The following is a 27,113-nucleotide window of genomic DNA, read 5'->3' as shown; positions in this document are numbered from 1 at the left end:
TTGATTTTGCTGGAAACATTCCACTGAGTTTCAGCATTTTTCACTAGAGAGTTTTATTAATTTATTTTAAGGATAAATCTTCAGGGTTTTTTAATAGCCTGACAGAATAACTGCTTCCCCATCCAACAAAGCCTGATTAAAACCACACCGAACTGCAGCACACTGGCAGTCACCCATTTACTTAACTATTAATAAAAGGAAAGTTTTACACCTGTGCAAACCAATTTAGGTTCTTTCTTCAGGCAAAACGTTCCCTTTCAGACATGCAAAGAAACACGGGGGTAAGCACAGGTTAAATGCGCTTCCTGCACCTCTCACCATCACCCCCAAATTAAGACTCAATTAAAATTAAAGACCATTTTTTTTACAGTGAGTGATTACAACCAAGTTTTTTATATGTAATTTGTAATTCATCATCTCTCAGTGAATTTTAGAGTGGTTTTTTTTACCTTCCAGAAGACATGTTGACAGATGCGTCGTTCATCTGCCTCGGATGGTGGCAGAAGACCTCCTCCTCTGTCTCGCTATATCCTCTACACTCCCCCTCCAGGAAATACAGCACTTTCATGCCTAATTTGAATGAGAATAGTTAAAAAAGGAAAAAAACCACACTTATTCAGTTATTAGTCCACTCTGGCAGTACTGGACCATTCAATTCATTCTCTAGTGCATCACATAACCTGTATTTAAGCCCTGTCTCCTGTCAGTTTGGTCGCTGTTTAAACTCAGCCTGAATTTTAGCTTCACACTAAAGCCTTAGGAGGCCTCAGGTGATGAGATTTCTCTACCTGCTCAATTGAAAGCTGCAGAAACCAGTGTAAACACTTTGCAGATCATCATCTTTCAAGGACACCTGGAAAGGCCATTTTTAAAGAGATAAATAGATCATCAAATCTATTGTTTCCAGAGGGAATCAGGCAAGGCTTTTCTTCGACAGAGGAGCACAGCAGTTCTGCCAGATAGCCTGCAGCCTGGGTGTCTTCTTGGCAATCACATGCAAAGATGGGATTTCATTGTCTTTTTGTACAGTAATTGCACTGCCTGTGTGAAGTCACTGAACCCCATGTGGCACAGGGTAGCCAGGCCACAAGCTTTGGGACTTACTGCGAGGTCTCAATTCCCACCCTTTTTATAGTGTCTTTTGTGACGATTGCCCCAGGGTTTTGAGATCTACAGACATCAATCTAGACTGAAGTCCAGCCATTGGGAAGGTTTTAGAGATCTTCCTTAGAGGGCAAATGTATATTCTCAGTTGTGTGGGCATTTTCTTACATTGCTCCTGCTTCTCTTCCAAAGGACAGTGTCAAGATGTGAGTGACCGATGAGCCTGGCCGCAGATGTTGACCTTGCACTGGAGGCAGCTCTGGCAGGAGGTTCAGTCACATTGAAGAGTCACGGACATGCTTCCCATGCATAGGACATTCAGTTTTCAGCTGATGAAAACACCAGGGTCCAGGTAACCATGCCATGCTCGCACCAAGCTTCTCCCTAACTAGTTTGTATGTTATTGTTAAATCACAGAACAGTTCCAACCCCCTGCCATGAGCAGGGACACCTCACCTTAGACCATGTTACCCAAGGCTCTGTACAACCTGGCTTTGAACACTGCCAGGGATGGAGCATTTACTTCTTTTGGTAACCTGTTCCAGTGCCTCAGCACCCTCACAGGGAAGAACTGCTTCCTAATACCTCATTTCAATCTGCCCTCTGTCAGTTTACTGTTTCTTACGTTGTTCTTGTACCCTGGCAGCACGTTGGGCTCCACTCTAGTACCCCTCTGAGATGTTTCAGCTAGTTCTTACAGAGCTGTAGTATTTTTGACACTTTCCAAAACCAACCACCACATCAAACAGTGTCATATGCTGCAGGCTGATCCACATAGATCACTTCCCAGTCTGCACGGGGGAGCAGCTTCAAGGCAGCACACAGGTAGGATCAGGGATGCTCTGCCCCAGCGTGACCCAGGATTGGTGAGAAGGTATGGAGCCCTTGGAAAGAACCACAAAAGGCTCAGTAATGAGGACTTAAGACAGGTAGATGTTGCCTACAAAATGTATCACAGAGGAAACTTTGTTCCACTGCAGGAAACCCTGTACTTCAGCCTCAGGGTGCAACAAACTAATCTAGGAAACAATCGTTTCTTGCAGAGAGACTCAGCTCTTCTACTTGATGGGTCACACGTATGCATCTTGCACATGCAAGACCTTCTACACTTCAGTGACACACGTGTGCCTCTGAGCTGACATGTCTCCCAACACTGCCCATCGCATTGCACATTGTCACCAAGTTGCTTTGAACCATAAAGCCCTCAGCCTGTGCTCACTTCCCATGCAGACAGCGCTGGTCACGTCAAAGCACTCCACAGCAAGGACTCCAGGAGCTTCCTCTCATCTCCTCTTCTGTTCCCTGCAAAGTTCATAGACTAACTATTTTCACTTCATTATCTTCTGCAGTCAGAGAGAAATAATCTGTTGAGTAACTTCTTTGTTCTGGCTCAAGTGTTAGGAGTGTTTCATGTTAATTTATATAGAAATTCACCTGAACGACAACATGGCTCCTTGAGGAAGACTTTTGGCTCCCACTCTGGAACACAACCACTCCATTTCCATGAAATACCACTTGCATCTCACTCCAGTCAACAGGAATAAAAACAAGCGACTTTAACAGATGTCATGAACACTTTCCAGATTGTCACAGCTTTCCAACGTTTTCTAGTTGATTGTTAGTACAAGATCCCTGTAAGTCACCAGCCAGCGATGCAGCCTCTTGCTCTGCTCATCGTGTTCCGACTGATGACGTGAACTGTCAGACTGCAAACTCAAAGTTGTCAAATAGCTATAATTTGCAGATTTGGTAAAAGAGCTTCAAATTCCTTTGAGCAAAGAACTTAAGACATTCCACATTCAGTGGAATTCAGGGCCTGTGAAAGTCAGTGCAGTTTTCTAGCTGGAACAGGATCTCCATAGGGCAGCTCAGATGTCAGTAAAGCAGCTTTGGTCTAAATCAGAGCCTGCCATTAGGCACAAGCTTATATTCCCACTGAATGAATTACCACAGAGCCTTTAACATCCAAGCCTAAAACCACAGACATTGTAGGATTTGCTTTTCTAGACACCTATTAGGATCACTTGGACATTTGTTTGCTAGAACTTCACTACTTTCTAGTAGACTAAATAATAGCTAGAAAGTTTGGGGCCTTAAAATTAAGCAAAACCCACAACAGAGAACACTTTTTGTCAGCTTGTGGGGCTGATCATACATTGAAAGGTAGTTTTCTGTATTCCCCTTCTGTTTTCACCAGTGTGACTTGCATTTGACTGTCAAGTACTCCTATGCTAAATCAGATAATCTCAGTATCACAGTCCACCCTTGGTTGTTTCCTGTTCCTGCTTCTCTTAACCGTGGTCTATGTGCTTTTATTTAGCATGTGTATATGTACCCAGAGCTTGGTGGTGTGACACAACGGCTTCATCTGTGTAAATTAGGAGCTGAGAGTTACTCTCTTGTGAATTACACACACATCTCCTGTAAGCAGATACCAAATGTTCTGAGCACCCCACTCCGGTGTGTGTTGTACTCAAGGTGTGAGTTACAGGCCAGTGTGTGGGCAAGTACTTTCCACGTTGTAGCTGAGAGCTGCTGCATCATGGAAGCATCCAGCTAAGTCTGACAGAATTACAGCACCTGATGTACAAACCTACGACACAAAATGCACAAAGGAAGTCTTAGGACCACTTCCTGGTACAGAATATTTTGTGATCTGAGAATCTAACACCCAGTGGAAATTCCTGCCACCAGGTTTGGTGGAATCTGGAAATTCCAGTAGCTCAGGCACCAGCAACTCTTTTAAAACCCATCCTGGTGTCCACGTGCCGCTAACACGTACAGGAAACCTCTTGTCTAGGGACAGCTAAATCTGCCCATGCTGAGATCCAGGAGGTAACATTTCAGCGTCAGTTCTACACCTGGAGAAGGAAGGTTTCTGTGGTCAGCTGGAGATTTCCAACATCAGAAACTCCAGAGGATTGATAAGAAAGCATAAGGCTAATGGGACTGCATTCAGTCAGCTCGCCGTGTTACAGCAACACAGCACCCAAACACCCATTTCAACAGACAGGGATGCTCTTTGCAGCAGCACTAAGCAGAGCTGAAGGGTTCTGGTAAACACTAATTTTCAGCGGATGTGACATTCAAAATCATCCTCTCCACACTGTGAGAGCTGTGTGCATGTACCAACCACTCTGCAACGCTACCTCTGACCGTTTTGGAAGCACTGCTACATAACAGAGATGCTACTGAAAATTAGCTGCCTGCAGAACTCAAACAATAGAGAAGCCACAGTGGACAAAAGCCAGCACCGAGCAGGCAGTTGTTATCAGCTCCCTCCTATTTCAGGCTACTTCCCTGCCCAAACGGGAAAAGCAGATGCTGTGGCAGAGCTCCCCAAGCAGCGTTTCACCAGGCAAACCTCTCCCCACAAGACACCCATGGCAGGAGAGGTCCAAAAGTAGCACAAGGACCTTCACTGTGCAGCATCCCACCGAGGCGAGCTGGTAAGGTCCTTCAGAAGGCAGCGCTCCTGCCCAGCGTGCGAGGGACAGAAGCTGCCAATGTTACCTCAAGTTTATAAGCAGAATTTAGGGAGAATTACAGGAGAATTACAGCCCAGAGATGGGGAGAGAGGTGGAAGAACAGGGAACGGAGCAAAGAAAGGTGATGTTTAAGGAGAAGTGATCAGCCTGCATGCAAAGCTGCAAGGAAAACTGCAAGCAGCTGCTGTTACGCAAAGCCAGGATTAGCATTCAAAGCCTGCAGTTAAGGGATTGAATTCAGAAAACCTTCCTTCCCCCTCTACCCCACGTTCACCTCTTGTGAATTTCTCTTCCTCTGACATTTATATTTAAATGCTGTAAAATACTGTGTAAAAAAATGTCACTGCATTGAACATAGGGAACAGGTTGCTCAGGCAAATGACATTTCAGGAGCATCCTTTATAGTCACTCCATGGTCTAGACACATCACACAACAGTGCACATCAATCGATTCCCTCCACACCCTCCAAGATAAACTTCAGGTGTTCCAGGATGCAATTTTTCAGGTTACTGATCTCAAATTCCCAGTCTCCAGATCTCAGGTCCTGTACATGTGCTTTGTATGTGCACAAAGTCTGGATTCAGCCGCTTAATAGTGTAAAGTCTGACAAGAATCCTTCTCTTGTTAATGCTGAGGGTGTTTATACTATTACATTCTCTTGCTAATGCTGCAATAAGGCTCACCATGACCCAGCAATGTGTGCTTGCAGCCCAGAAACCCACCATGTCCAACAACCATACCCAGCACACCATATCCCAGGCTGGAGGCTCTTTCCTTCATCACCTGCACACAGAAATGAAACCTGGAGACGGGTTTTGGCCAAGGACCTGTAGGGACAGGATGAGGGGAATGGCTTTAACCTGCCAGAGAGGAGACTGAGATGAGCGCCGAGGCAGAAGCTCTTCCCTGTGAGGGTGCTGAGGTGCTGGCACAGGGTGCCCAGAGGAGCTGTGGCTGCCCCATCCCCGGCAGTGTTCAAGGCCAGGCTGGACATACACATGGAACATTCCTGCACAGCATCATTACAAGACATAAAGACAGATAAAATGAAGCTTTAGGAACACTGGCAGGAAGCTCATCCAGCTGGAACTGAGAACACCCGGCCTGCTCCACGGTCTCCCATCCCTTTGTCCCAGACGTACCATGCACTCCACAAGACCACGTGGAGCTCAGCTGCTGTGAGGCAGTGACAGCAGGACCAGTGGCTCTCGCTGCTCAGGCCTATACAGTGAGAGTGCAGGAGAACCAAGTGTAAATAAAACCAATCCTGCTTTCTCATTCGATACTGAGAATCCGGAGTTACAGCTGCACAAAACCAAAATCCAGGCAGTAATTACACACAACGTCGTGTCAAGGGCTCAAGGAAATACTTATACTTCTATTGTTCGTAAGTTAAAAAGTTTACATTTCTCAAAATACAGTATTTTAAAGTAAGAAACAGTCAAGCTTCTAACAAGGATTTGCATTCTCATCAGCAAGATGAGTCTCATGAGTGCTCTTCATGTGATTTTGCAGCTCCAAACACTGAAAATTAAGGGGATATAGAAGCTGAGTGGGAACAGAACTCAGGTGCAGTGTGTGAGCTCACCTTTCTGATGCATCAGCTGGAATTCGGATGCCTCATGCTAACCCACATCCCCACCAGTTGTTCTCAGCTTCACTCCCATCACCAAGCACTGCCAACAAATGCTCTGACTGAAAAGCCAATTCAGAGCTTCCCTTTCGGAGGGGAAAAGCCATGATTCCATAGCTGTTATTAAAATCACTGCTATTCATATTCCACACCACTGTTTCCTCGGGAAACTGCTGCAAAGCTGGAAGAGCCATTTTGACAGGACACCCATTTCTATTCACAAAGATAAATCCTTTATTTCGTAATAATTCTCTATACACAGCTGAACAACAGGAGTCAGGGTAAGAAGTCTTCCAGCAGAACACTTAGACACTGCGATCTTAACCTGGCCTTTTTGGTTGTTCTTGAACATCATCTCACTGTACAATGTAATTTTTACATTTCCATTCTGAAAAGAAACCTGAACATAACTTAAAACCTCAGTGGTAAGAGATGTAGGTAACGCCTAATCCATGTAACAGAGCTGCTGAGGAAACAGAGGGATCACCTGCAAGTAGCATGTTATTAATATCCATTTGTAAGGAGCAAAATGACCTCCCCACCAACCACTAATTCAGTTTTCTAATGTGGAGGTTAGAATTTCTTGTGTTGTGTCTTCAAGTCTTGTGCCTAATAAGTTTTTACATGGGAATTAAATTCTGTACATTCATAGTTAATACATGATTAAACGCTGCAAGAAGCAGCCCCCTTTTAACACCCATTTTTCACAAACATATTTCCTTTAACAACAGAGAATGAAGGGGGGGGGATAAATGGCTTTTTCCACTCTAAAATTGCAGACAGAGATTTTTATAATGGTGGTAATGACTTGAATTTTGAAAGCCACCAGCTAAAAGTCCAGAATATGGAAAGCTGCTGTTTGGAAAAGTGATGCTTCAGCTTACAGGAGAGCAGAATTATCCAGATCCACAAAGGCTGTCAGAGAGCTCCAAAAGAAACCTGTGTTCTGTAAGAAACTGTACAGCTTCATAAAGAGATGCCACATCTACTGTCCCAGGAGTCAGCACTACAGTGAGAGGCTCTCCAAAGCCACGACCCTCCCATTTGGTGTTTTAAACATCTGCTTCTAACAGTGATGCTCGAGTCATAGTATATAAAAACTAAAACCAAGGAGGGCACGAGTTTTACTTTCCAGCAGACAAGAAGTCACCAAGTATTGCCCAGAGGTTCACACTCAGCATGTCGTAGAATACCTGCAAAGTCCATCCCAGTGATGAAATGCACCAGCTCTCATCTGAGAACTTCCCTTCACAATCAAATTTGGCATTAAAATGGCTTCTGGTTGCAGACATCAACAAGAGAACACCAGCTCCTGTGCTCTCTGTTGGCAATTACTAGGATGTCCAAGCCCTGCAACATGGAAAACTGATCACTGAGGAAAGAACCCAGCACTTCTCCATCTTTCAGACCACTGACATTCCCAATACTTGTGCCAAAGGAAAATAAGAATTACTAGGATTGCAATATTGCAGTTTACAGCCTTTGCACATCATCTGCTGCATGCAACAGTGGACAAATACTCCACTCCACAAACTGGCTCTTGGGGGTGGGCAGGGACAACACACTGTTTGGTTTTGTGTTATCCACGACAGAGGAAAGGGAGACGCCTCCTAAAAGACTTTTCAACAAACCTCTGCAAACCATTTCTGGCAGTTCAGAGATAACTGCACCTTTATAGTCAACCTCAGTGCTGTCAGGAACTAAAAAAGGAGACAATTAGTGAGAAGAAAAGGAAGATTGTAAGCTGGAATCCTGAACTGGCACTACATGAACAAGGCTTCACTTTGCTGCTGCACTCCCAGGATGAAAATAAAAGTCCTTGCATTCCATATACTTTCAAGATCATTTGTAACTGGAGATTGATGCCAGGTTGGCTTTTTTCACCCATCGTTTTAACAAAGTGAGTAACTAGCAGAAAAGATAGCAAAGGTTTCAGACCCACGAGGGTTCTGTTCCTGTATTTAGTTGCAGTGGGAGTGTATAACATCAAATAAACACTATTTGCAGCTACGTTTCCAGAAGCACCAAATTCAGTGCTTTGCTGGTGCCCACACTGAGAAATCCTGCAGCTGATTTACAAATGTAACTCTATAACCATCATACTGGTGTCATTCCCCAGGGAAAACAGGTATTTTTCAACATACAGAAAGATCTTTAAATTCAACATGAAGATTTATACCAGAATAACCAAGGATAAACAGAAAGGGGAAATTTCCCTGAAGAACTAAGGCCTACAAATACATCCTGCTGTGGTGGGTTGCTGCTGGCTGGATCCCCGGTGCCCATCAAGCCTCTCCATCAGTGCCCTCCTCAGCTGGACAGGGGAGAGGAAACAAAACAAAAGGCTCCTGGGTGGAGATGAGGACAGGGTACAATGGGCTCACCATCACTGTCACGGCAAAATGGACTCTGTTTGGGAAATCAGTTTAATTCATTGCCAATTAGGGTAGGATAATGAGAAATAAACCTAAATCTTAAAACACCTTCCCCCCACCCATCCCTGCTTCCGGGGCTCCACTTCACTCCCAAGTTCTCTACCTCCTCCCTGAGTGGCGCAGGGGGACAGGGAATGGGAGTCGTGGTCAGTTCATCACACGTTGTCTCTGCTGCTCCTTCCTCTTCACACTCTTCCCCTGCTCCATCATGGGGTTTTTCCCATGGGAAACAGTCCTCCAGGAACTTCTCCAGTGTGAGTCCTTCTCACAGGTGGCTGTTCTTCATGAGCTGCTCCAGTGCGGGTCCCTTCCATGGGGCGCATCCTTCAGGATCAGATGGCTCTGCTATGAATCCCCTGCAGGGTCTCAAGTCCTGCAACAAACCTGCTCCAGCGTGGGCTTCCCATGGGGTCACAGCCTCCTTCAGGCATCCCCCTGCTCCAGCTTGGGGTCCTCCATGGGCTGCAGGTGGTCATCTGCTCCACTGGGATGAGGGAACACAGCCTTCCTCACCATGGTCTGCACCACAGGCAGCAGGGGAATCACTGCTCTGGCACCTGGAGCACCTTCTGCCCCGCTTCTGCCCTGACCCTGGGGTCTGCAGGGCTCTTTCTCTCACATATTCTCCCTCCTGTCTTCTGGCTGCAGCTGCTGTTGCACAAGTTTTCCCCCCCACTTCCTAAATACATTATCCCAGAGGCACTACCATTGCTCCTGATGGGCTCAGCCATGGCCAGCAAGCCCACCTTGGAGCCATCTGGCATTGGCTCCACCAGACAAGGGGAAGCTCCTGGCAGCTTCTCACAGAAGCCACCCCTATAGCTCTCCCACTACCAAAACCTTGCTACACAAACCCAACACACCTGCAGTGTCCTGCAAATCACCCACACTGAGGTTTCTTGCCACTGAAGAAGTTTTGACTATTGAAATGAGATTATTGCAGCAACGCTTTCACCATTATCCAGGTCATTTTCTCATACATTAATGACATAATAGAAATTTATGGAAGTCTTTATTGAATCTTAATTGCACCCTATGACCACGACTGAAATAGAAAAAGGGACTGAATTCTGCTTTGACTAGTACAGCAGATGCTGAGGATACAGAATCTTTGCTTTCAGATTCTTTGATTTAAGGGCAACTTCCAACTCTTCACATTTACATACAACATCTTGGTGGCTGTCTGTAAAGTCACACAACATTCTCTTAATTCCAGGTGTTTGCCAGCTCTTAGAAATACTGTTAGTTTTCTTGTAAAGTAATACCAATGCATGTTCTGACAGACCAGTATGAAAGGTGTTTGTGAAGGGCTAGATGAGTAATTCCAATATTTATTGCTACTAGAAGCCTCTAATATTTTGTGGAGGCTTTTCTTATTCTTTACAAGGAAGAACATTTTTAAACCAAAATACCACTAAAAAATTTATATTGCATCTTCCTCACTAGCAAATTAGCTCAATTAAAATTAAAATGTGGCATTTATCAACCATTAATGATGAGAAATAACGTAAATTAAGGACAAATCTGTTTAGTTTAATAATCCACCTCGAGCATCTACCAGCAGAATTTACCAATGCCTAAAACGTGCCATAAATGACACTCTCAGTTGAGAAGTTTAAAGGTTTTGAAGCAGCTCACCTCTTGCAGATGCCAGTGAATATTAGAGATTCCTAAAGATGAAAAAATAGAACTCCTTTGGTTGAAATTATGTCCCTCTGAGAAACTGTACAACCCAAAAACTGCAAAACCCAGGAAGTTTCTGAACGCTGACTTAAAAACAAGAGCTGCGCTTCACTGTCACCTTGTGCATCCTTAACCTCTCAGATAGGATTAATCCGGGATCATACTTAGCATGAACAGTTTCCACAGCCTTTCACACTATTGGTGATTTCTTCTTCTAGTTTCTTCCTTTCCTCCTCTTTGGACATAGGTTTATTTCTCTCTTCCCAGTTTGGATGGTTATGGCTATTGAGTACTTTGCTGCTCTGTGTGTGCCACATTTCGTGGTAGAGATTGTTAGGACTTGCAAGGAGGTCTGTGTGTCTGCCACGTTCCACAACTTTACCCTGTAAAAGAAGAGGAGTAAGTCTGCAATCAGGATTAACAGATCCTTAGGAATGTAAATGCTGATCACCCAAAACAAACATGTATTTGTCTCTGCTTGATAACAAACACACACTAAGAAACTAAAGGAGCAGACAGAGAGGGATTTGTCCTAGATAAGCAAAACACATTTCAAACCAAACCCTAAAAACAATTAGTGTAAATTGTGCTTTTAGATGGGTGCTCAGTAACTTGTGTCATTGCCATTAGGAAAATTGAGCGAGCAGCTCGGTTCATCTGTGCTATTCTCAACAGCAAAGATGATTTATTGCCTATCACTGTGGAGATGGGAAGGAAGAGTTGGAGAGGAGAACTCGAATCCTACAGACAGCAAAACAACACCACTCTTCAAAAAACAGACTCATCTTTATACTGTGAGATACCCATTTACATTCAGCAACTTCAAACTCAAATAATGTATTCCTTCTCCAGCTATTATTTCTTTTGGGAAAAGACAGCATTATACAGACAGCTACATGGATTTTATATTAGAACTAAATTCGGATCTACAATTAAATCTACCTCCTTGTGACAGCTGCTGATGAACAAGCTGGGAAAAAAACTGGGTCTTGTCACTTCTATTCCTAGTCGTGCTGGTGGAATCTGGGCAAACACACACCTGACCAGCCTAACTGCAGAATGTATTTTAAACTTTCAGTGGCTCATTTCCAGAGTTCACTGTAGTAGAATCCAGGCTTTAGATTATGGCCTCTTTTTTATTTCCAATGAGCCTTGAACAATCATATAAAGGACCATTAATATAATGTTTACTCACTCCAGAACTATCCTGATTTTACCGAGGCAAAAGGTGCTGAAATGATGCTGCCCTATTTCCATTGCTAAGCAAAACCAGTCACAATCATCTTGCCTCATCTCCACTGCTCAGCCTCATTTATCTGGTTGTTAACACAGTGCTCATCAATCAAGCTGGGATGACAAGAGGCAACTTTCTGCTGAGCAAACGTCAAAGACGCCACCTGAAGCAGTTGGGCACCACAAGTGATGCACCACGTTGCCTTACTCCTTCACAATCCTTATTACACTAACACCAGTGATGAAAGTGAGCACCCTAACTGGTTTACAGTTTGAGGTTGTGCTTTTATTTTTCACGTAACAGTTACACTCTAACACAAAACACACTCGTAGTAAGCTGTGAAAACTTGCCTCGAAAACAAAAAGTCGCAGATTGCCTCATAACATGTTAAAAAACATTTGCAAGATGCTTTAACGTGCAGTTACATAAAGGATACACCTTAGGAAATGTGATCAAAACCAAATAAAAACTCCACAGAGCAGTACAAGTGATTTATTCTACTACTTCATCTGGAGAGTCAAATGAAGCTGAGATTTGTATAGCTAAGAGAGTCACGAACGCCACCATTTCGTAAGACTTTGTTCCCATGAAATCATTTAATGTAGTGTAGGAATAATTTATTTTCTTTTAGATATGCATATTTTAGTCACTAAATACACCTGTGATCACAAGCATATAAATAGCAACTGAAAAAAGTGAATACAGAGATATATTTAACATCCATTATCAGCGGATTGGAGCGCTGTATTTTCAGCATTATCAGTTAAATGAGCAACTATGAAGTTACAATAAAAATGTGTTTATTTTAAATCTATAGCCAGATATGGGTAAGAGAAGAAAATAGATTTAGGACAAACTGACTATGAGATAACAGCTGAAGAGTGATATTAGTAAATAAAATGTTGAAACTTTTTGTTTCCCTTATAAGAGAAGCATACAGAAAGGGAATAACCACACTTTTCTACAGGTACGATAGAGAATGATGATCAGATTTGTAACATCATTAGATTGAACAACAGTTTTATCTGCATGGCAACAGAACACGCAGTCCTCTCTTCCCATTGAGAGAAAAAACCAATGGATGTATGTGAAAAACAGACACTCAATGAGTCCTGAGAATAAAGTGTACATGGGGGGGACAGATTAGGAAACCTAATCTGAGAGAAGCATGTAATAAATGAGATTCAAAACATGCAACATTAAGCCAGTCCCAGAGCACCAAGTGGAGTTTGCAATCATCCATCCAAAGAACATGTAATTAAATGACCTATACAAATTAAGTGAAAATAAAACATATAAAACATAAAACACACAAGAATCATATAATGCAACTGATAAAATTTGGTTGTAAAGATACAAAAAGCAAAGCTTGGGCCTTTAGAATGCTCTAGTGTGGTTCATTCCCAAAGAAAGAACTTTGTGGCTTCGTGGGAGTATAATGTTTCCAAATGGACACCCAGACTCTCTAACAAACACTGCCATTCTGTGAAAACAACAGATCCCAGGGTGATCACCTCACCTGATCCAGCACAATGATTTCATCTGCATCAACTACTGTGGACAACCTGTGAGCAATGAAAACTGACGTTCGGTGCTTCACCATGTCCCTCATGGCACTGAGAATATTCTGCAAGATTCAAACAGAGACAAACTCTGACACACTCCTGGGTCGTATAAAGAGAAATAATTGTCTGGAAATATGCAAGTTGCTGTAAGTAAGTTTTGAGAAACATCTGCAGTGCTGCTACAGCTTCACAGTAAGAAACACCTACGAGAGAGTATCTACACGAGAGTCCCAAGCATGGAATATCTGTGGCTCTGAGCATTCACAGAAAGCCACACATATCCCAAGGGACAAAGGAAGAGAAGTGTTACTTGACTGCAGGAAAAGCTTCCCTATGCAGCCATGCTCAAAAGCAACATAAACAGCAGTAAAAGCACATGACAATAATAAATAATAATACTTTCAAATCAAGGAAAGTTAAAGAAAAAAATCCCTCTCAATATCATGCCAATAAGGAGCATGTAGTTAAAGCAATCCTGGGAATTACTTATCCACTGCTTCCTTTGTGAGCAGCTTCCCCCTTCCCCAGCTGCATCCAGATGCGAGCAGCACTAGTCAGGAATTTGTGCCCTCTCTGCTGTAACTGTCCTCTTTATTTTCCTGAAAAACACTTGCCTTTGTCTGAGAACATTCCCATTACCAGACATACTTTTGTGGGAAGGACTCGTCTCATCTGCTGCCTTTAAAGCTCAGTTCTGCTGTGAAATTTTCAGCTTTGCTCGTGATTCTTGCAATAAATACAGCAAAACAAAAGAGAGGAAGAAGCCAAGCAGCTTTCTGTAGGGTTGTGTGTGTTGTGAACACTTCTGGCCCAATGAGGAAGCTGTACCATGTTTGAGAGCTGTACTATATGGATGTACGGTTTGTACCCTGATTGCTTTGTACCTGGAAAATGAGGGTAATTTCGTGATTACAGGTCAATAAATTTGCTCAATAATCTGCATAAGTGAACACAAACAGAGCTCTAGCTCTAGTTTTTGATGACATTAGTTTGTGAAATTATTGCTGGTGCTGAGAGGTTTTGTGCTTAAGCAGAGATGTAGTTATGATGCCTGATGCAGTTACTGTGGTCATGTCATGACATCTGTGTCACAACACTCTGCTGTTTCACAGCCCTTCCTGTGAAAGGAATACAAATTAATACCAGCACTGCAGGTTCCACCTACCTGATTTACAGCTCAGAAAGATGCTGCACAACAAACAAGAGGTTTTCTGTTCTGCAGTATGTCAACATTATTTGTAAGACATTTTTAATGACTGCTATATGTCATCTAAACACCTTCTGAAGTGGACTGGAGAGCTTCACACTTCATGGCCACATGAAGTACTCGCAACAGCTTCAACAGATAAGTGTTTAAAAGTGACTGGGACTTCAAGAGTGTACAACAGAAAATACACCCAGAGTTGGCATTCATCATTATGTCTCAAGGTGGACAGACTCAGTGCCTCTGCTCTGGCCTTTAGGAAACAGGCTTAGACTTAGGATCTCTTAATAATAATAGCAGGAAAACACATGATAGCCATCTGGCAAAAAGAAGAGAATTCTTTCTGGGAGGAAAAGAACAAGGAAGAAGCATCAGAATCAGCCATCATTACACCAGTTAAGTTTTGTATTCTTATATCCCCATTTACCTCTTCTGTAATTGAATCTAAAGATGATGTGGCTTCATCATAGAGAAGAATAAATGGCTCCTTTAACATTGCTCGGGCAATTGCAACTCTTTGCTTTTCTCCTCCTGAATGGGGGGAGAGGAAAAAAAAGATGAAGTTACAACCATGATATTCCAAATTCATCAGCAGACACGACTGTTTTGGGGGGTGGTTCTTTTTTCTTTTAAATATATACCATAGCTGCTACTGATAAAGGTGTCTACACCTTACATGAGGTAACACTCAAGTTCCTACTGTCTAGTAAACCCAAAGAGACTCAAGATTGCTTATCCTTCTAGAGAAGGACTATTCTTTCAGCTCTCTCCTTGAAATTCATCTAACTCTTCACTCCATAATGGCCCAGATTCAAAGCATCCCTACCTAACAGCTTAAACCAGCAAACTTCATTAAAGAACACAATTAAAATGGTATTGAAAACCACCTTCATTATGCCTGTTGGTTTCTGATGTGACCACGTTTCAGACTAGTTTCCTCCCTTCACAATTTTCACAGCCAACATTGACTCAAGAATAACTTAGGACAACTTTTACAGACAGGAAAACAGGTGCATTTGAGAACTTAAAATCTGCTAACCATTTGGTATGCAATGCAAACATTTCACACTGGTGCTCTTGTCCTCCTTTGTTTTATTCAAGACTTCAAAACATTCAATTTAATACCATTATATTCTTGTTAATGTTCCATTCCTATCAGGAGAGAACATGCTTTAATAAACCATTTAAAAGGCTGATGATAATGCTGCAGTTCACATTTTAAACTGTCTTTGGCAGAACACAGTAGCAATTAGAATTGTACAATTTACTCAGTCTATTTTAATATACTCTCCCTTTCTCGCCTTTAAAGCATGTTCAAAACTCAGCTTGACAAGACCCATGTTTGAAAGACACTACAGTAACTAAATCCAAGGTCTTTCCTTATATTTGTAGCACATTGACTTGTTTCATGTTCTTCCCTGCTCACATTCAGGACAGCAGCACGTTAAGCCTTCCATCACCCAGCCAGGGGCTGGGGCTGTTACAGCTCTGTACTACAAGCCACTGAAATGGACTCTACTTGAAAAAGCCAAAACAATTTGGTTTTCACTATTTACTCTTGATGACTCAGGCACTGAGACCAGTAAGAACTCCACTAAATGCTCACTTCACCATTTAAATTGAGAGAGTTCTCATTGCAACTAAGACTTCTTTATGCCTATTTTCATACCACGCAAGCAAGAGAAACCACACTAGGGGAGAGGAACCGAGATACTGAGCCTGTTATCCATGCTGCTGCACTGCCATGAGCGAGCCTTGTTTGCATTAATGTTCTTGCCAACTATGAAAACAAATCCAGCACTTTTAAAGTATCAAGACAGCACTTCTAACATAGTTTCCCAGTGTCAATCCTCGCAGAGGTAAACTGTTAGTTCACTGGAGGAAAGGAATCCGTAACATACCAAATTCTTGCATACAGGGAGAATCCAACTTACTTATTATTTAACCTACTCACTTGCTGCACCCAACAGATTTAACTATTCACAGAGCCAGGGCCCCAGGTGAAGATTGAAGCTTTTACTGGCTCTACACATCACTACCACTGTTAACACATCCAAGAACCACATTAACTGTAATTGTGCCTTTCACACACCCATGTTAGCGGTCCCCAAAACCATTTTTTCCCCTACCACATGGATTTTAAAGAGGGCCACTTACATTCACAGGGCTCTCCATCCCCCTACTTCTCCCACAAAATATTATCTAAAACAGACAAAGCAAGTCAGGAGTTTGTCTTTTTCTTAGAGGAGAGGTACAAGAAGCCTCACCCAACTTAAATCTTGAACAGATTCAGAAATTAATTTCATCTACACCTTTAGAACAATTTAGGGAGCCATTCTACTGTTCAGAGATTCCAAGTAACAGATGCTGTGTTTTTACAGAGCTACTGAAGGAACTCAAAAATATGCCTCTGACATCTCCAACCCATGAAATAACCAAGTCAATTCTGGCCATTACAGCTCTCTTTATCAATGAAAATACAGATTTAACAGAAGCACACGGGATACAGTGGACGCGTTGGTTCCACATTCCAACCCAAAGCCACACACTGGCACCTGCAAAAGCACAGAATCAAACTCCCCAAGAGCGGAGCACACAACTCCATTGAAGATCAAGTCAGGGATGAGCAGACACTTCTGAGACCATCAGCCCCTGACTCCTGTCCCCTGCCTGCAAACATCACTGAAGCTTGTTTATCACTACTGTTTGCCAATACTCGTGTTATCTGTTGAAAATAAGGAACTAAGCTCTTTTTTACCACCTCACAAATCCAGTGTCCTTCTCCTGAGAAACATTTTACAGACTTTTTTCTCTGAATAAAAAACATGAAAGGAATACACTTCACTTTCCAAATGCCACTTCTGTTCAAGCACTGTTAGATGGGTGCTTAGGACCATCACAGTGGTAGCACACACAACACGAAGGAAGGATGGAGTAATGGCATACCCCAATTTCAGCACAGGTCTGTTAAAGGTGTCTCAAGGTCAGAAGGAAACACCAAGATGCCTGAGCACACTTCTCCAGATTCAGAACTGGACACAGAAGCATTTAGGTTGGAAAGGACCTTTAAGATCAAGCCCAACTGTTAACCCAACGCTGCCAAGTGCACCACTAAACCATGTCCACGGGTGCCACATCTACATGTATTTTAAATACCCTCAGGGATGGTGACTCCACCACTTCTCTGGGCAGCCTGTTCCAATGCTTGATAAACCTTTTAGTGAAGAAATTTTTCCTAAAACCAAATCTAAACCTCAACATAAGGCTAAGGCTTTCAGCAACCTGGTCTAGTGAAAGATGCCCCTGCTCACAGCAGGGAGATTGGTCTAGATGATCTTTAGAAGATCCCTTCCAACCCAAATCATTCTATGCTTCTATATAAATGCCAAAACATTTCAAACCTATTGTTAGTCAAATCTTCTTTCTAGAAATTACTAGTCTGGGGAGACAGGCAGCACAAGAGAAATCTTTCATCATTATAACAGTTCTCTACAGTTCTGCCAGTACCTATCTTGTATCTTCTACTCACTCACCCAGATTTGTGCTTCGCATATTTTATCTCCCTTTCAACCTTCTTTATATTCCCCTTCTGCAAATGTGCACGCTTTCCCCTGCACATGCATTCTGGATACAGAATGTAACCTCTGATCCTCTGTTTCAAAGAGACCAGGACTTCTGACTTCAGCATCTTCACAGTAAGAAACACCACACACAGCTTGCTGCCTGCAACAGGCAGCATCTCTGCCTGAACATGCTGCACTCCTGTGCCTCTGGACGCCCACCAGCCCCACATACACTGAAGATACACACATCTCAGCACCATTCTGAAGCAGCCTCAGTACCCTGAAGTTTCCAGACTCACTGAGGTTAAGTTTCTCTCTCCTGTAGGGCCATAGCTCATTCCCAGTGGAGGAGAGCAGTCTGTCCTCCACCGCTGCCCACTGTGTGCAAACAAAAATAGCTGAACTGTTCTTTGGTCTATCAATAAATGGTGTCTTGTACACAGAGTCCAAGTGGAAGAACATTAAGCTCTGCCACACATATTTAGAGTTTGCCAGACAGTAAGGCCTTGTATTCAGGAGAAGTTTAGAAAGCCCCTGCAGAACAGTAGTTCCAAGTTGTGTATGCACTGCTGTTTCTCCACTACTACTCTTTGCACATCCAGCATTATGCTACCTACCCGGTCAAAATTCTTCCAAGTATTTAAAACAACTTCACACTTACCCAAACACCTTTAACACTGTATTAGAAAAAGATACCAAACCAGTATCACAAACTGTGCCCCACCACTGCTCATACTGAGGCACTGGAATGGGTTGCCCAAGGAAGTTGTGAATGCTCCAACCCTGGCAGTGTTCAAGGCCAGGTTGGACAGAGCCTTGGGCGACATAGTTTAGTGTGAGGTGTCCCTGCCCATAGCAGGGGGGTTGGAACTAGATGATCTTAAGGTCCTTTCCAACCCAAACCATTCTGTGATTCTATATGGGTTAGCAATTTAAAGCAAAACTGTAACATGCTTTGCTTTTTCCAGACAAGACAACAGGAGATGGCCTATCACATCCTATGTGCAAAGCACAAATACAGAAAGTTCCCAATTCTAGTCACATGCATTCCACTACTAAAGCAGTTTACAAGAAAGATCATTTTTACTTAGATGCATGATCACACACCAACTCATTTAATGCTATCCCTTGAAAACACATCCTTTTAAATATCTTGTAGACTACAGTTGCCTTAAACTATAAATACTGGTATTAATATTTAGCCTTACAATTATGTTATAATGTAAATAAGCTAAAAGCGAGTCTGACTGTCACTTAGTGACATGGTTTAGTGGTGGTCTTGGCAGTGCTGGGGCTATGGTTGGACTTGATGATCTTAAAGGTCTTTCCAACCTGACTGATTCAATGACTGAGGAGTAAAGTATGGATTGAACTTTGAGGTATTTGCAGAAGAGCTTGTGCACCAAAGTCCTTACCTGAGAGCTTGAGTCCTCGTTCCCCAACCTGAGTGTTGTAACCATTTGGCATTCGAAGAATCGCATCGTGGATTCCTGCCAGCTTTGCTGCTGCATAAACCTCTTCTGGTGTTGCACCAATATTGCCATAGAGCAGATTGTAATAGATGGTATTATGGAAGAGAACAGCATCCTACATTTATGGAAAGAATATTTTAAACAAGAAACCATGAACAACAGGTTACAAAACTATCCCCAATCCATGAAAGAAAGCAACACAGAATAGCTTAGATTTCTCCAAAAAGCCCGAAGGTAAAAAAGTATCTGGGGAAATTTCTTTTCCCAATAATGGGATTAATATATATATTTAGGACACAAAATGTGTTCTGCACAATTTTCCCACTTTGCTAACTCATTACGGATGGTAATCTACTATCAAGCTAATCACTTAAAGCTGGAGGCAGTTTCTCCTGAAGCGTGGTGACTTTCAAAGGAACTAGAGACACTACCACTGCATTAGGCTTGGCCCTCATTGAACCACAGTGTCAGAATACTGAGGTTTACTATTCCCATGGACTATGTGGGGAGAACGAACCATGGTATACCTGAGGTACGACTCCTATTGCCTTTCTCAGACTTTCCAAACTGACATCTTGTATGTTCTGTCCAGCAACATAAATATTTCCTTTCTGAGGTTCATAGAAACGAAACAATAATCTCACAATTGTGCTTTTCCTGAAATTGAAAAGAATTGAAGCTTATGTTACACTGCTAGTTTGTAATTTACTATCTCCAATCAGAATTGATGCTACGAGCATAATAAACACAAACAAAACACAAGAAGCACATTGAAAAACAAAATGCTGCATTGATTGGCATATTTAGTCCATTTACCCACCCTGACCCACTACCTCCTACAATGGCCACTTTCTTTCCTGCAGGGACTTCAAAAGACACGCCAGCAAGGACTTTCTGCCCCTCAAGGTATTCAAAATGCACATTATCAAAGGTGATGGCAGCAGTCTGTGGTGTGATGTGCAGGGGTGGAGCCAGCTCTTTGTCCTATTAAAAGAAGAGTGCCACTTTATATGCTGCCCAGAAAGTATCTCAAGCAGTTCAACAAGCCGAACAGTCCATTTCCTAGCTCAGAAAAAGGCAAACAGACACTTCAGCTTGGATGGGCTGAAAATAATTACAATCCACCACATGAGTGGAATGGGTTTGTTCCTCCTTTTCCCCAAAAGAGGAAAAAATTTCTGCTCAAACACTCTGCTTCGTAACTTCTTCTGCAGTAATAAATTCCGCATCATTAATTATAAATAAATCATCTAGCACCAGGCATGAACACTTAAATAAAAGAGATCTCAATACAAACACAGCTTTTGTGAAGCAACTTTTGCTGTCACTAAAAGGCTCTGCAAGGAAAAAGCAGCTGCTATTGCACTAACTGCACTTAAAGAGGAGGCAGAACAGCATCCTTACACAACAGCTTGAATAGAAATTAAACCTGGAAATTAAGAAGCAGGGTGAAATGATGGCATTGCTAGAAAACAGCCCTATTAAATACCCAGATACTTTAGGAAAATAAGCTACTACTTACTTTAATTTTGGTATCTACACTGAGAAGTGTAAACAAGGTATTCATATCTATAAGTGCTTGTCTTGTCTCTCTGTATACTGTTCCCAGGAAGTTTAGGGGAAGAGAAAGCTGGAACAGCAATCCATTCACCATTACTAGATCTCCAACAGAAAGGCTGCCTTAAGACAAAATGGATGTGAGAGAATAAGGAGACTTGAAGGGTTGTCTTGTTAGGAAGCACCAAAAAAATAACCAAGTCAATCAAGTCTAGTTTCTTTTATCCCACTTCTAAACCCAGACGTTTAAATAGTAACTCAAATGCATTCCCAGAAGATCAGATTTTACAAAGGAAGGTGCCTGAAATGACGGGCAATGTTTGTGTGGATTGCACTTAAAAGATCTAATAGCCCCTGGAAAATAAGACAAGCAGCATAGCAGGAAATTCATGGAAAATATCAGATTGTAAAGTTGGAAATTCCACAGAGAAACGTAAAGAGGCCTAAATCAGTTAGAAGGGCAGGAACTGCCGCATGAAAGCAAGAATGGGGGAAGAATCTGAAGTACAATTACAGACAAATCCAAATGACAGAATTTGTCATGATGAAGAGAGGACTTTCATACTACAGACAACAGAGCTGCTAAAACGGGTAGTGAGAACCTCCAGGCAGCTTAATATCAAATACACTGATGAAGGGAAAACGGAGGATGACACACTGGCTAAAGGTAAGTGCAGGGTCAGTTCAGCTGAAGCAGGTCCTAAAAGATAATTTAAAGCTGTATTTCTACCATCCTGCTTGAAGGCTATTCCAAATTTTATTAAGGACAGCCATAAACTGCACCTACTGACTTATCCATTCACAGTGTAACTCTTCCCTGTCCTGGCATCTCTTAAAAGAGCAAAGCAGATGCAAGAAAGACAACATGATATAAAGGTCTACCCTTCAAACAGCTCTGGATGCTAACAGTGTTCAAAGCATCATTATTTTTACTCTAAAATCACCTTGCTTTAGCTGAGCCTCATCCCAGTGCTGCATTCATCTACTGTATTTGAAGCTTGTACAGTGTCTTGCTAAACTAGCAGGCTTTACTTCATGTAGTAAATTAGTACAGATGAAACACTAGCATATAGAAACAATGGTTTTAATAATGCGACCTTATTCATCTAAGGAAAGTGAAGGACACCAGTAATAACACTACTGGAAACAAAGCACACTGGGGAAAAGTTCTGAGTCTTGCCAACATGGGAAAGGAGGAGGGTAAAAAGAAAGGATCTTTACAGAAGGTCCAGAGCAGTATTTGTATTTATATAAGTGTCTTTCAAAATCCCTCAACACAAACTTCCCCAGAATTATGATAAGCAGCAGAAATACCCAAAACTCTCAAGCAAAAACTCCCAAACTCAACTATCACATCAACCAGAAGTTAATTTAAATTAACATCTCTATTATGAATGAATTAAAGGTAAAAGAGAGTCACTTTCAGCTTACAGACAGATGAGTTACCTGCAACAATGCCCTGGCTGGCAAGCACCATGATGGCTGTTAAGCCAATGCTAAATATAGCACTCTGTCCAAAGTTGAGGAGAGCCAAAGTAGAGGTAGTCTTCAAGGAGGCATTTTCATATCTCTTCAAGAACTCATCATACCGTTGGGCTTCGTATTTTTCATTATTGAAATACTATGATAAACACAAAAATAACAAGTGTGACAGTCTCAAACATACTAGACTGTGTATTTAGTTATAAGCTTCAGTATAAACATGCTACATGCACAGATACACACACAACCTCTCTTCAAGACATCTAACTACCAAAAAGAGATGGAAGATTAGTGTGTGAAAACAAAAAACGTGATCAAACCTCAGCACGTTCTACACTGGGGAAGGAGGCATTAGAGATCCCCACCACACTCATATTCCCATGACACTGGGTGTCTGTCTTGCAGAACTTCTACCTTATTATGTCAAAGCCAAACATCAGCTGCCACTAGATACCAAAAAGAAGAGGAAGTTACTGTGTACTAAAATATCCTTGTTACTTTGTCTAGAACAGCACTTCTCACACAGTAACTACTTTGAGTCCTTCTTCACAGTTAAGGCCACTGTTTATCTTCCCAGTTCTAGCTCTCCGATTAAAAGTAGCATAAAATAAGCACCACTCAGGACAATTTCAAAGCTGCCCACAGGATTTTTTAACAGTAGCAGTAGAAGAACTAATAGACCTGCTCTTAAAGATGAACATTGCAATGGAGTGCTACAAACCACAACAGGTAATGAAAACAGTACACAGTCATTTGAGAAGACAGTATGCTGCAGGCTGACATTCAGAAGACAACAGTGCAAGTGAAGAGAAGCTTCTCCGAGACTCTTCCAGAAACTGATGGTCAAGGTGATTCAGTCATGAAAGAAACTTCTCAATCTTACTAGCAAATAGGTTTTTCAAGCCCCACTAATGACTTTCATGCTACCCTGTCAATACCATGTAGTGCTCTTCCAATGAATAATGGGTTTAAAATATGCCATTGTTCCAAATATGTAGCCTCACAAAAGATGAATCTTATGACTCCTTTTCCTTAGGCTGACAGAAGACAGACAAAGAGCTTGGCAGTAAAGACTGGTCTTACCTTCACAGTCTCATAATTCAGTAGCGAGTCAATGGCAGCATTACCCGCGTCATTATCTGCTTTGTTCATTTCTATCCGAAACTTAGTCCTGTGAAATGAAGGCTTAATATAGTCAAGAGTTAAGGCTGAGGCAACCAGTACCCAGCTGAATCAGAGAGCAGGCCTTACCTCCACTGTGTAATCCCTATCGTGAATGCTGCGTAGGCTCCTAGTGTCCCCAGAGTTACTAAAGCAAACTCGGCACCACATTTGTAATACTGGAATAAGTAAAAGAAACAAAAAGTTATATTCCTTTTCAAAGCCTCACTGTTGTCTCAAAACTCTAATAGCTTAACCCAAGACAAGAACTCTGAAGGTCCCTCCCAACACTCCCTGCTCTGAACAGCTTAATACTAAATGCAGGTATAAACTCAAAAGGAAAGCAGCAAGGAGAAGGGTACAGATAAAAAGGTTGGAGGAAATAACCAAGAGCTAGTGTGTTATAACACTTGAAAGTTATTTTTGCCATTATAAAACATAAATGCTGCTGATATTTGTGTTGTTACAACAAATAAGTATTTGTTTGCATGCTTTTTGGGTGGATTTTGAATGCAAGGTGACGACTGGGGAAGAAATAAATGGCCTTGCAAAACAATTGATGAAGTGTTTTCTCTACTTCAGGGTACATCAGGAGAGAAAAGAAGAATTAAAGCACCATGGCAGGTTGGCTGGCAGCCAGCTTGAGTTGTAACCTCCAAAGGTTATAAAATTTAACCTGATACCAACACGGCTTTTAACTCATCTTGTTACATTCAAATTTGATTAAGTCCTTCTAAAAAGAAGGGTAATAAACAAAACAAGATTCTTGCTTTTCATTTAGTCTAAGCTACATATTTATATTTTAGCCTGTAAATACCCAAAGATCCTGATTTCAAAGACAGTTACGTGTGATTTATAAAAGAAAAGGTTAAAATTGAGCTTATTAAGCTTAAAACTTGTAAGAAGCAGCCTATTTTCCAAAAGAAAATTTTCACTTTTAAGTTCTGGATAAGAAAAGAGCATTATTCAGAAGAAAGCAAATAATCACTCCCTCCTCTGTCCTCAACACACTAAGACACAGCATTCCTGGACAATTATATTCTGCTTCCTCAGATCTAAAGTAACTAATATCTGAAAATTATGGATTATTCTCCTTTACAGCAGTTGCTTTCACAACCACCTTGTAAATGCAATTATTGTTATTAATACTCAGTAGGCTTTGGTAAAAGAAGATCAACGTATTATTCCTAAATGAGACAACTCCAAGTCAGGAATGAACACCACTTACCAGAATTCCACTGACTAGTGCCACTTCAAACACTGTAGGTCCCAGATTGAATACTAAAGCACTAAGAACAAAACTGATGCCTCTTGTTCCTCTGTCAATGGTTTTTGACAGAGCTCCGGTTTGCCTACTTAGATGGAACGCCAAATCCAGGTTATGAAGGTGCAGAAACACATTCTTTGCTATCCTCCTGATTGAATTCTGAGCTACTTTCCCAAATACTGCATTTCTAGCTTCATTAAATAACGCTGCCCCAGCTCTTGAGATGCCATCTAAAAAAGATGAAAGTTTATGAAATTAAAATAGTTATATTTCCAACCTCCCTTCATGCATGAAATTACATTAGGCTCATTCTTTACATATTTTCAACATTTTTAGTTCAAAGGTAATTTATACTTGACAGGTCCAAACCTTTATGCTATTTTCCATTTATAAACCATTGCACACATGTTGAATCAGCTTCTTTTGCAGCTGGTTATATGAAAGGGCAGGATTTATAATCAAGAATCGTTTCTATAAGCATTATTTCATCTTTTAACTAGAATTCCAGAAGCAAGGTCACAGAACATTGGAAATGGACAGCAACACATGAAGTAACTATGAAATAACCATCCCAGGTGCTTCGCAGTGCACAGGTCAAAAGCTCTGCTGTTCCACTCCCTTAATGAAGGACGTTAACACTTGTTAATGGATTTGGGAATACCACTTACAGCCAATGAGAACAGCAGTTGCCACAGTTGCCACTGTACTTGGTGCATCGCTGAGGTTGAGGATGTTTCCAGATATCTGGTTGAGGCTGTCTACTGCATACTTAAACATGAAGGGAACCAATATATTCATGGCCTAAAAGCATAAGAACACCAATTAGTCCATATACATTAAAGCATCTATCTATGGAACATGACTATTTTTCCTGAAATTGCTCTACTGTTATATTTAGTTCTTAACCACTTAGAGCAGGTGAGATGGCTCTTGATTTCAAGCACAATAGTCTCCTATTAAGTCTTTACTCCTGGGACTACAGGGTTAGTATGCCTCTCTCATGGGTTTCTTTAAATGCCAATTTTTATCCTAAAGAAATTGTACACTGCAAAGGCACTTAAATTGTGGCTGAGCACTCAGTACAGCAATGGCAAGACTAGAAACGAATCAAATAGCAGACACACTCACCATGCTCCTAAATTACATCGTCATTACAGGTTGTTTGCTCTTGGTGGTGCTGACAATATTCACTCTGAAGAACTACTACTACAAAAGAAACAACTCACCCACATATTGCTAACACTGGGTCAACCGAGATGCATTAAACCAAAGCTTTATGAAGCCCAAGAAAAGAAGTTAATCTATCCTTTGCTTTCTGACTGTTAGTACTGCCTTAATATTTCAATAATGCTTTCCATTTGCAACATCACTATAAACATTAACTTAATACCTGTATTAACCCAAGTATTTGGCACAGCAGCACGGAAGACTTTCCACTGAGTTCATATAGTCTACAAGACACTATAGATCACTTCAACATGAGCCTTCAAACAAAACACCAAAGTCATATTGACAACCTGACATACTGTACATCAATGGCTGTTTTTGAAGAGCACCAAAACCCATCTCCCCTAACAGTGGCGTCCCATCTACATGCAAAAAGCAAGCTGGCTAGAGGTGTAAACGGACCAACATCAGGATCTGCACAACTGCAGCATAAGCAAATAGTAGAAATCTTACAGAAAAGACACAATTCTTAAGTCTTGTTAATGTTTCATTGTTATATCCCTTATTTGTCATATCCCAACAAGAAAAAAATTATTATTACATGTCATAAAATTAATAGAATTCATTAATTCAAATGGCTTCTAACAGCGAAGATTTGAACATAAAGTATTCAAGGTTTTTAGCAGCTGAACAAGTACATTAAGAGCTACAATGTTATACCATGGCAGATGTTAAATACTTCATAGTGAGCTGACTTTGCTCAAAGTTGAGGGTTTTTTTTTTTTCAATATTTGGGAAAAAAATTACGGGTAGATGGCAAATTATTTCACACGAGAAGCAACAAAAACCCAAAACAGATTGACAAAGATATTTCAGCTCTCTCCACCAAATGTTTTGTATACCCACTTAGATCCCAATTGTATTTAGGGACATCTGTCAGAGCTGAAAGCCCAGTGAAAGAACTGCAAATTAACTGGATAAAACTAGGTCTCAAGCAAGAAGAGTGTAAAGTCTTTCATAACTTCAGTCCAAATTCAGGCTGGAAAACAGGCTTTCAGCAAGTATAATTACTATCCCAGTATCAAACATTCCCAGTG

The 27,113-nt window shown here is 41.6% G+C and overlaps 1 protein-coding gene across 1 annotated transcript in view; it reads right to left on the bottom strand.

Moving 5' to 3' along the window:
- Positions 1 to 10,179: 10,179 nt before the first annotated feature.
- The window catches only part of ABCB7 (ATP-binding cassette, sub-family B (MDR/TAP), member 7), a gene marked incomplete at its 5' end in the record, with an annotated part of 30,353 nt that continues 13,419 nt past the window's right edge, over positions 10,180 to 27,113 (bottom strand). Inside the window, 12 exons of the mRNA XM_010015974.1 lie at positions 10,180 to 10,727; positions 13,098 to 13,205; positions 14,775 to 14,878; positions 19,326 to 19,497; positions 19,910 to 20,039; positions 20,203 to 20,366; positions 20,905 to 21,062; positions 22,386 to 22,560; positions 23,505 to 23,592; positions 23,673 to 23,761; positions 24,811 to 25,079; positions 25,518 to 25,650. Of these exons, the coding sequence (XP_010014276.1) occupies positions 10,509 to 10,727; positions 13,098 to 13,205; positions 14,775 to 14,878; positions 19,326 to 19,497; positions 19,910 to 20,039; positions 20,203 to 20,366; positions 20,905 to 21,062; positions 22,386 to 22,560; positions 23,505 to 23,592; positions 23,673 to 23,761; positions 24,811 to 25,079; positions 25,518 to 25,650 (1,809 nt within the window). The remainder of the gene's footprint in view (positions 10,728 to 13,097; positions 13,206 to 14,774; positions 14,879 to 19,325; positions 19,498 to 19,909; positions 20,040 to 20,202; positions 20,367 to 20,904; positions 21,063 to 22,385; positions 22,561 to 23,504; positions 23,593 to 23,672; positions 23,762 to 24,810; positions 25,080 to 25,517; positions 25,651 to 27,113) is intronic.

Source organism: Nestor notabilis, unplaced genomic scaffold (genome assembly GCF_000696875.1).
Source record: "Nestor notabilis isolate BGI_N333 unplaced genomic scaffold, ASM69687v1 scaffold14546, whole genome shotgun sequence".
Lineage (NCBI taxonomy): Eukaryota > Metazoa > Chordata > Aves > Psittaciformes > Psittacidae > Nestor > Nestor notabilis.
This window is presented reverse-complemented; position numbering and strand designations above follow the sequence as displayed.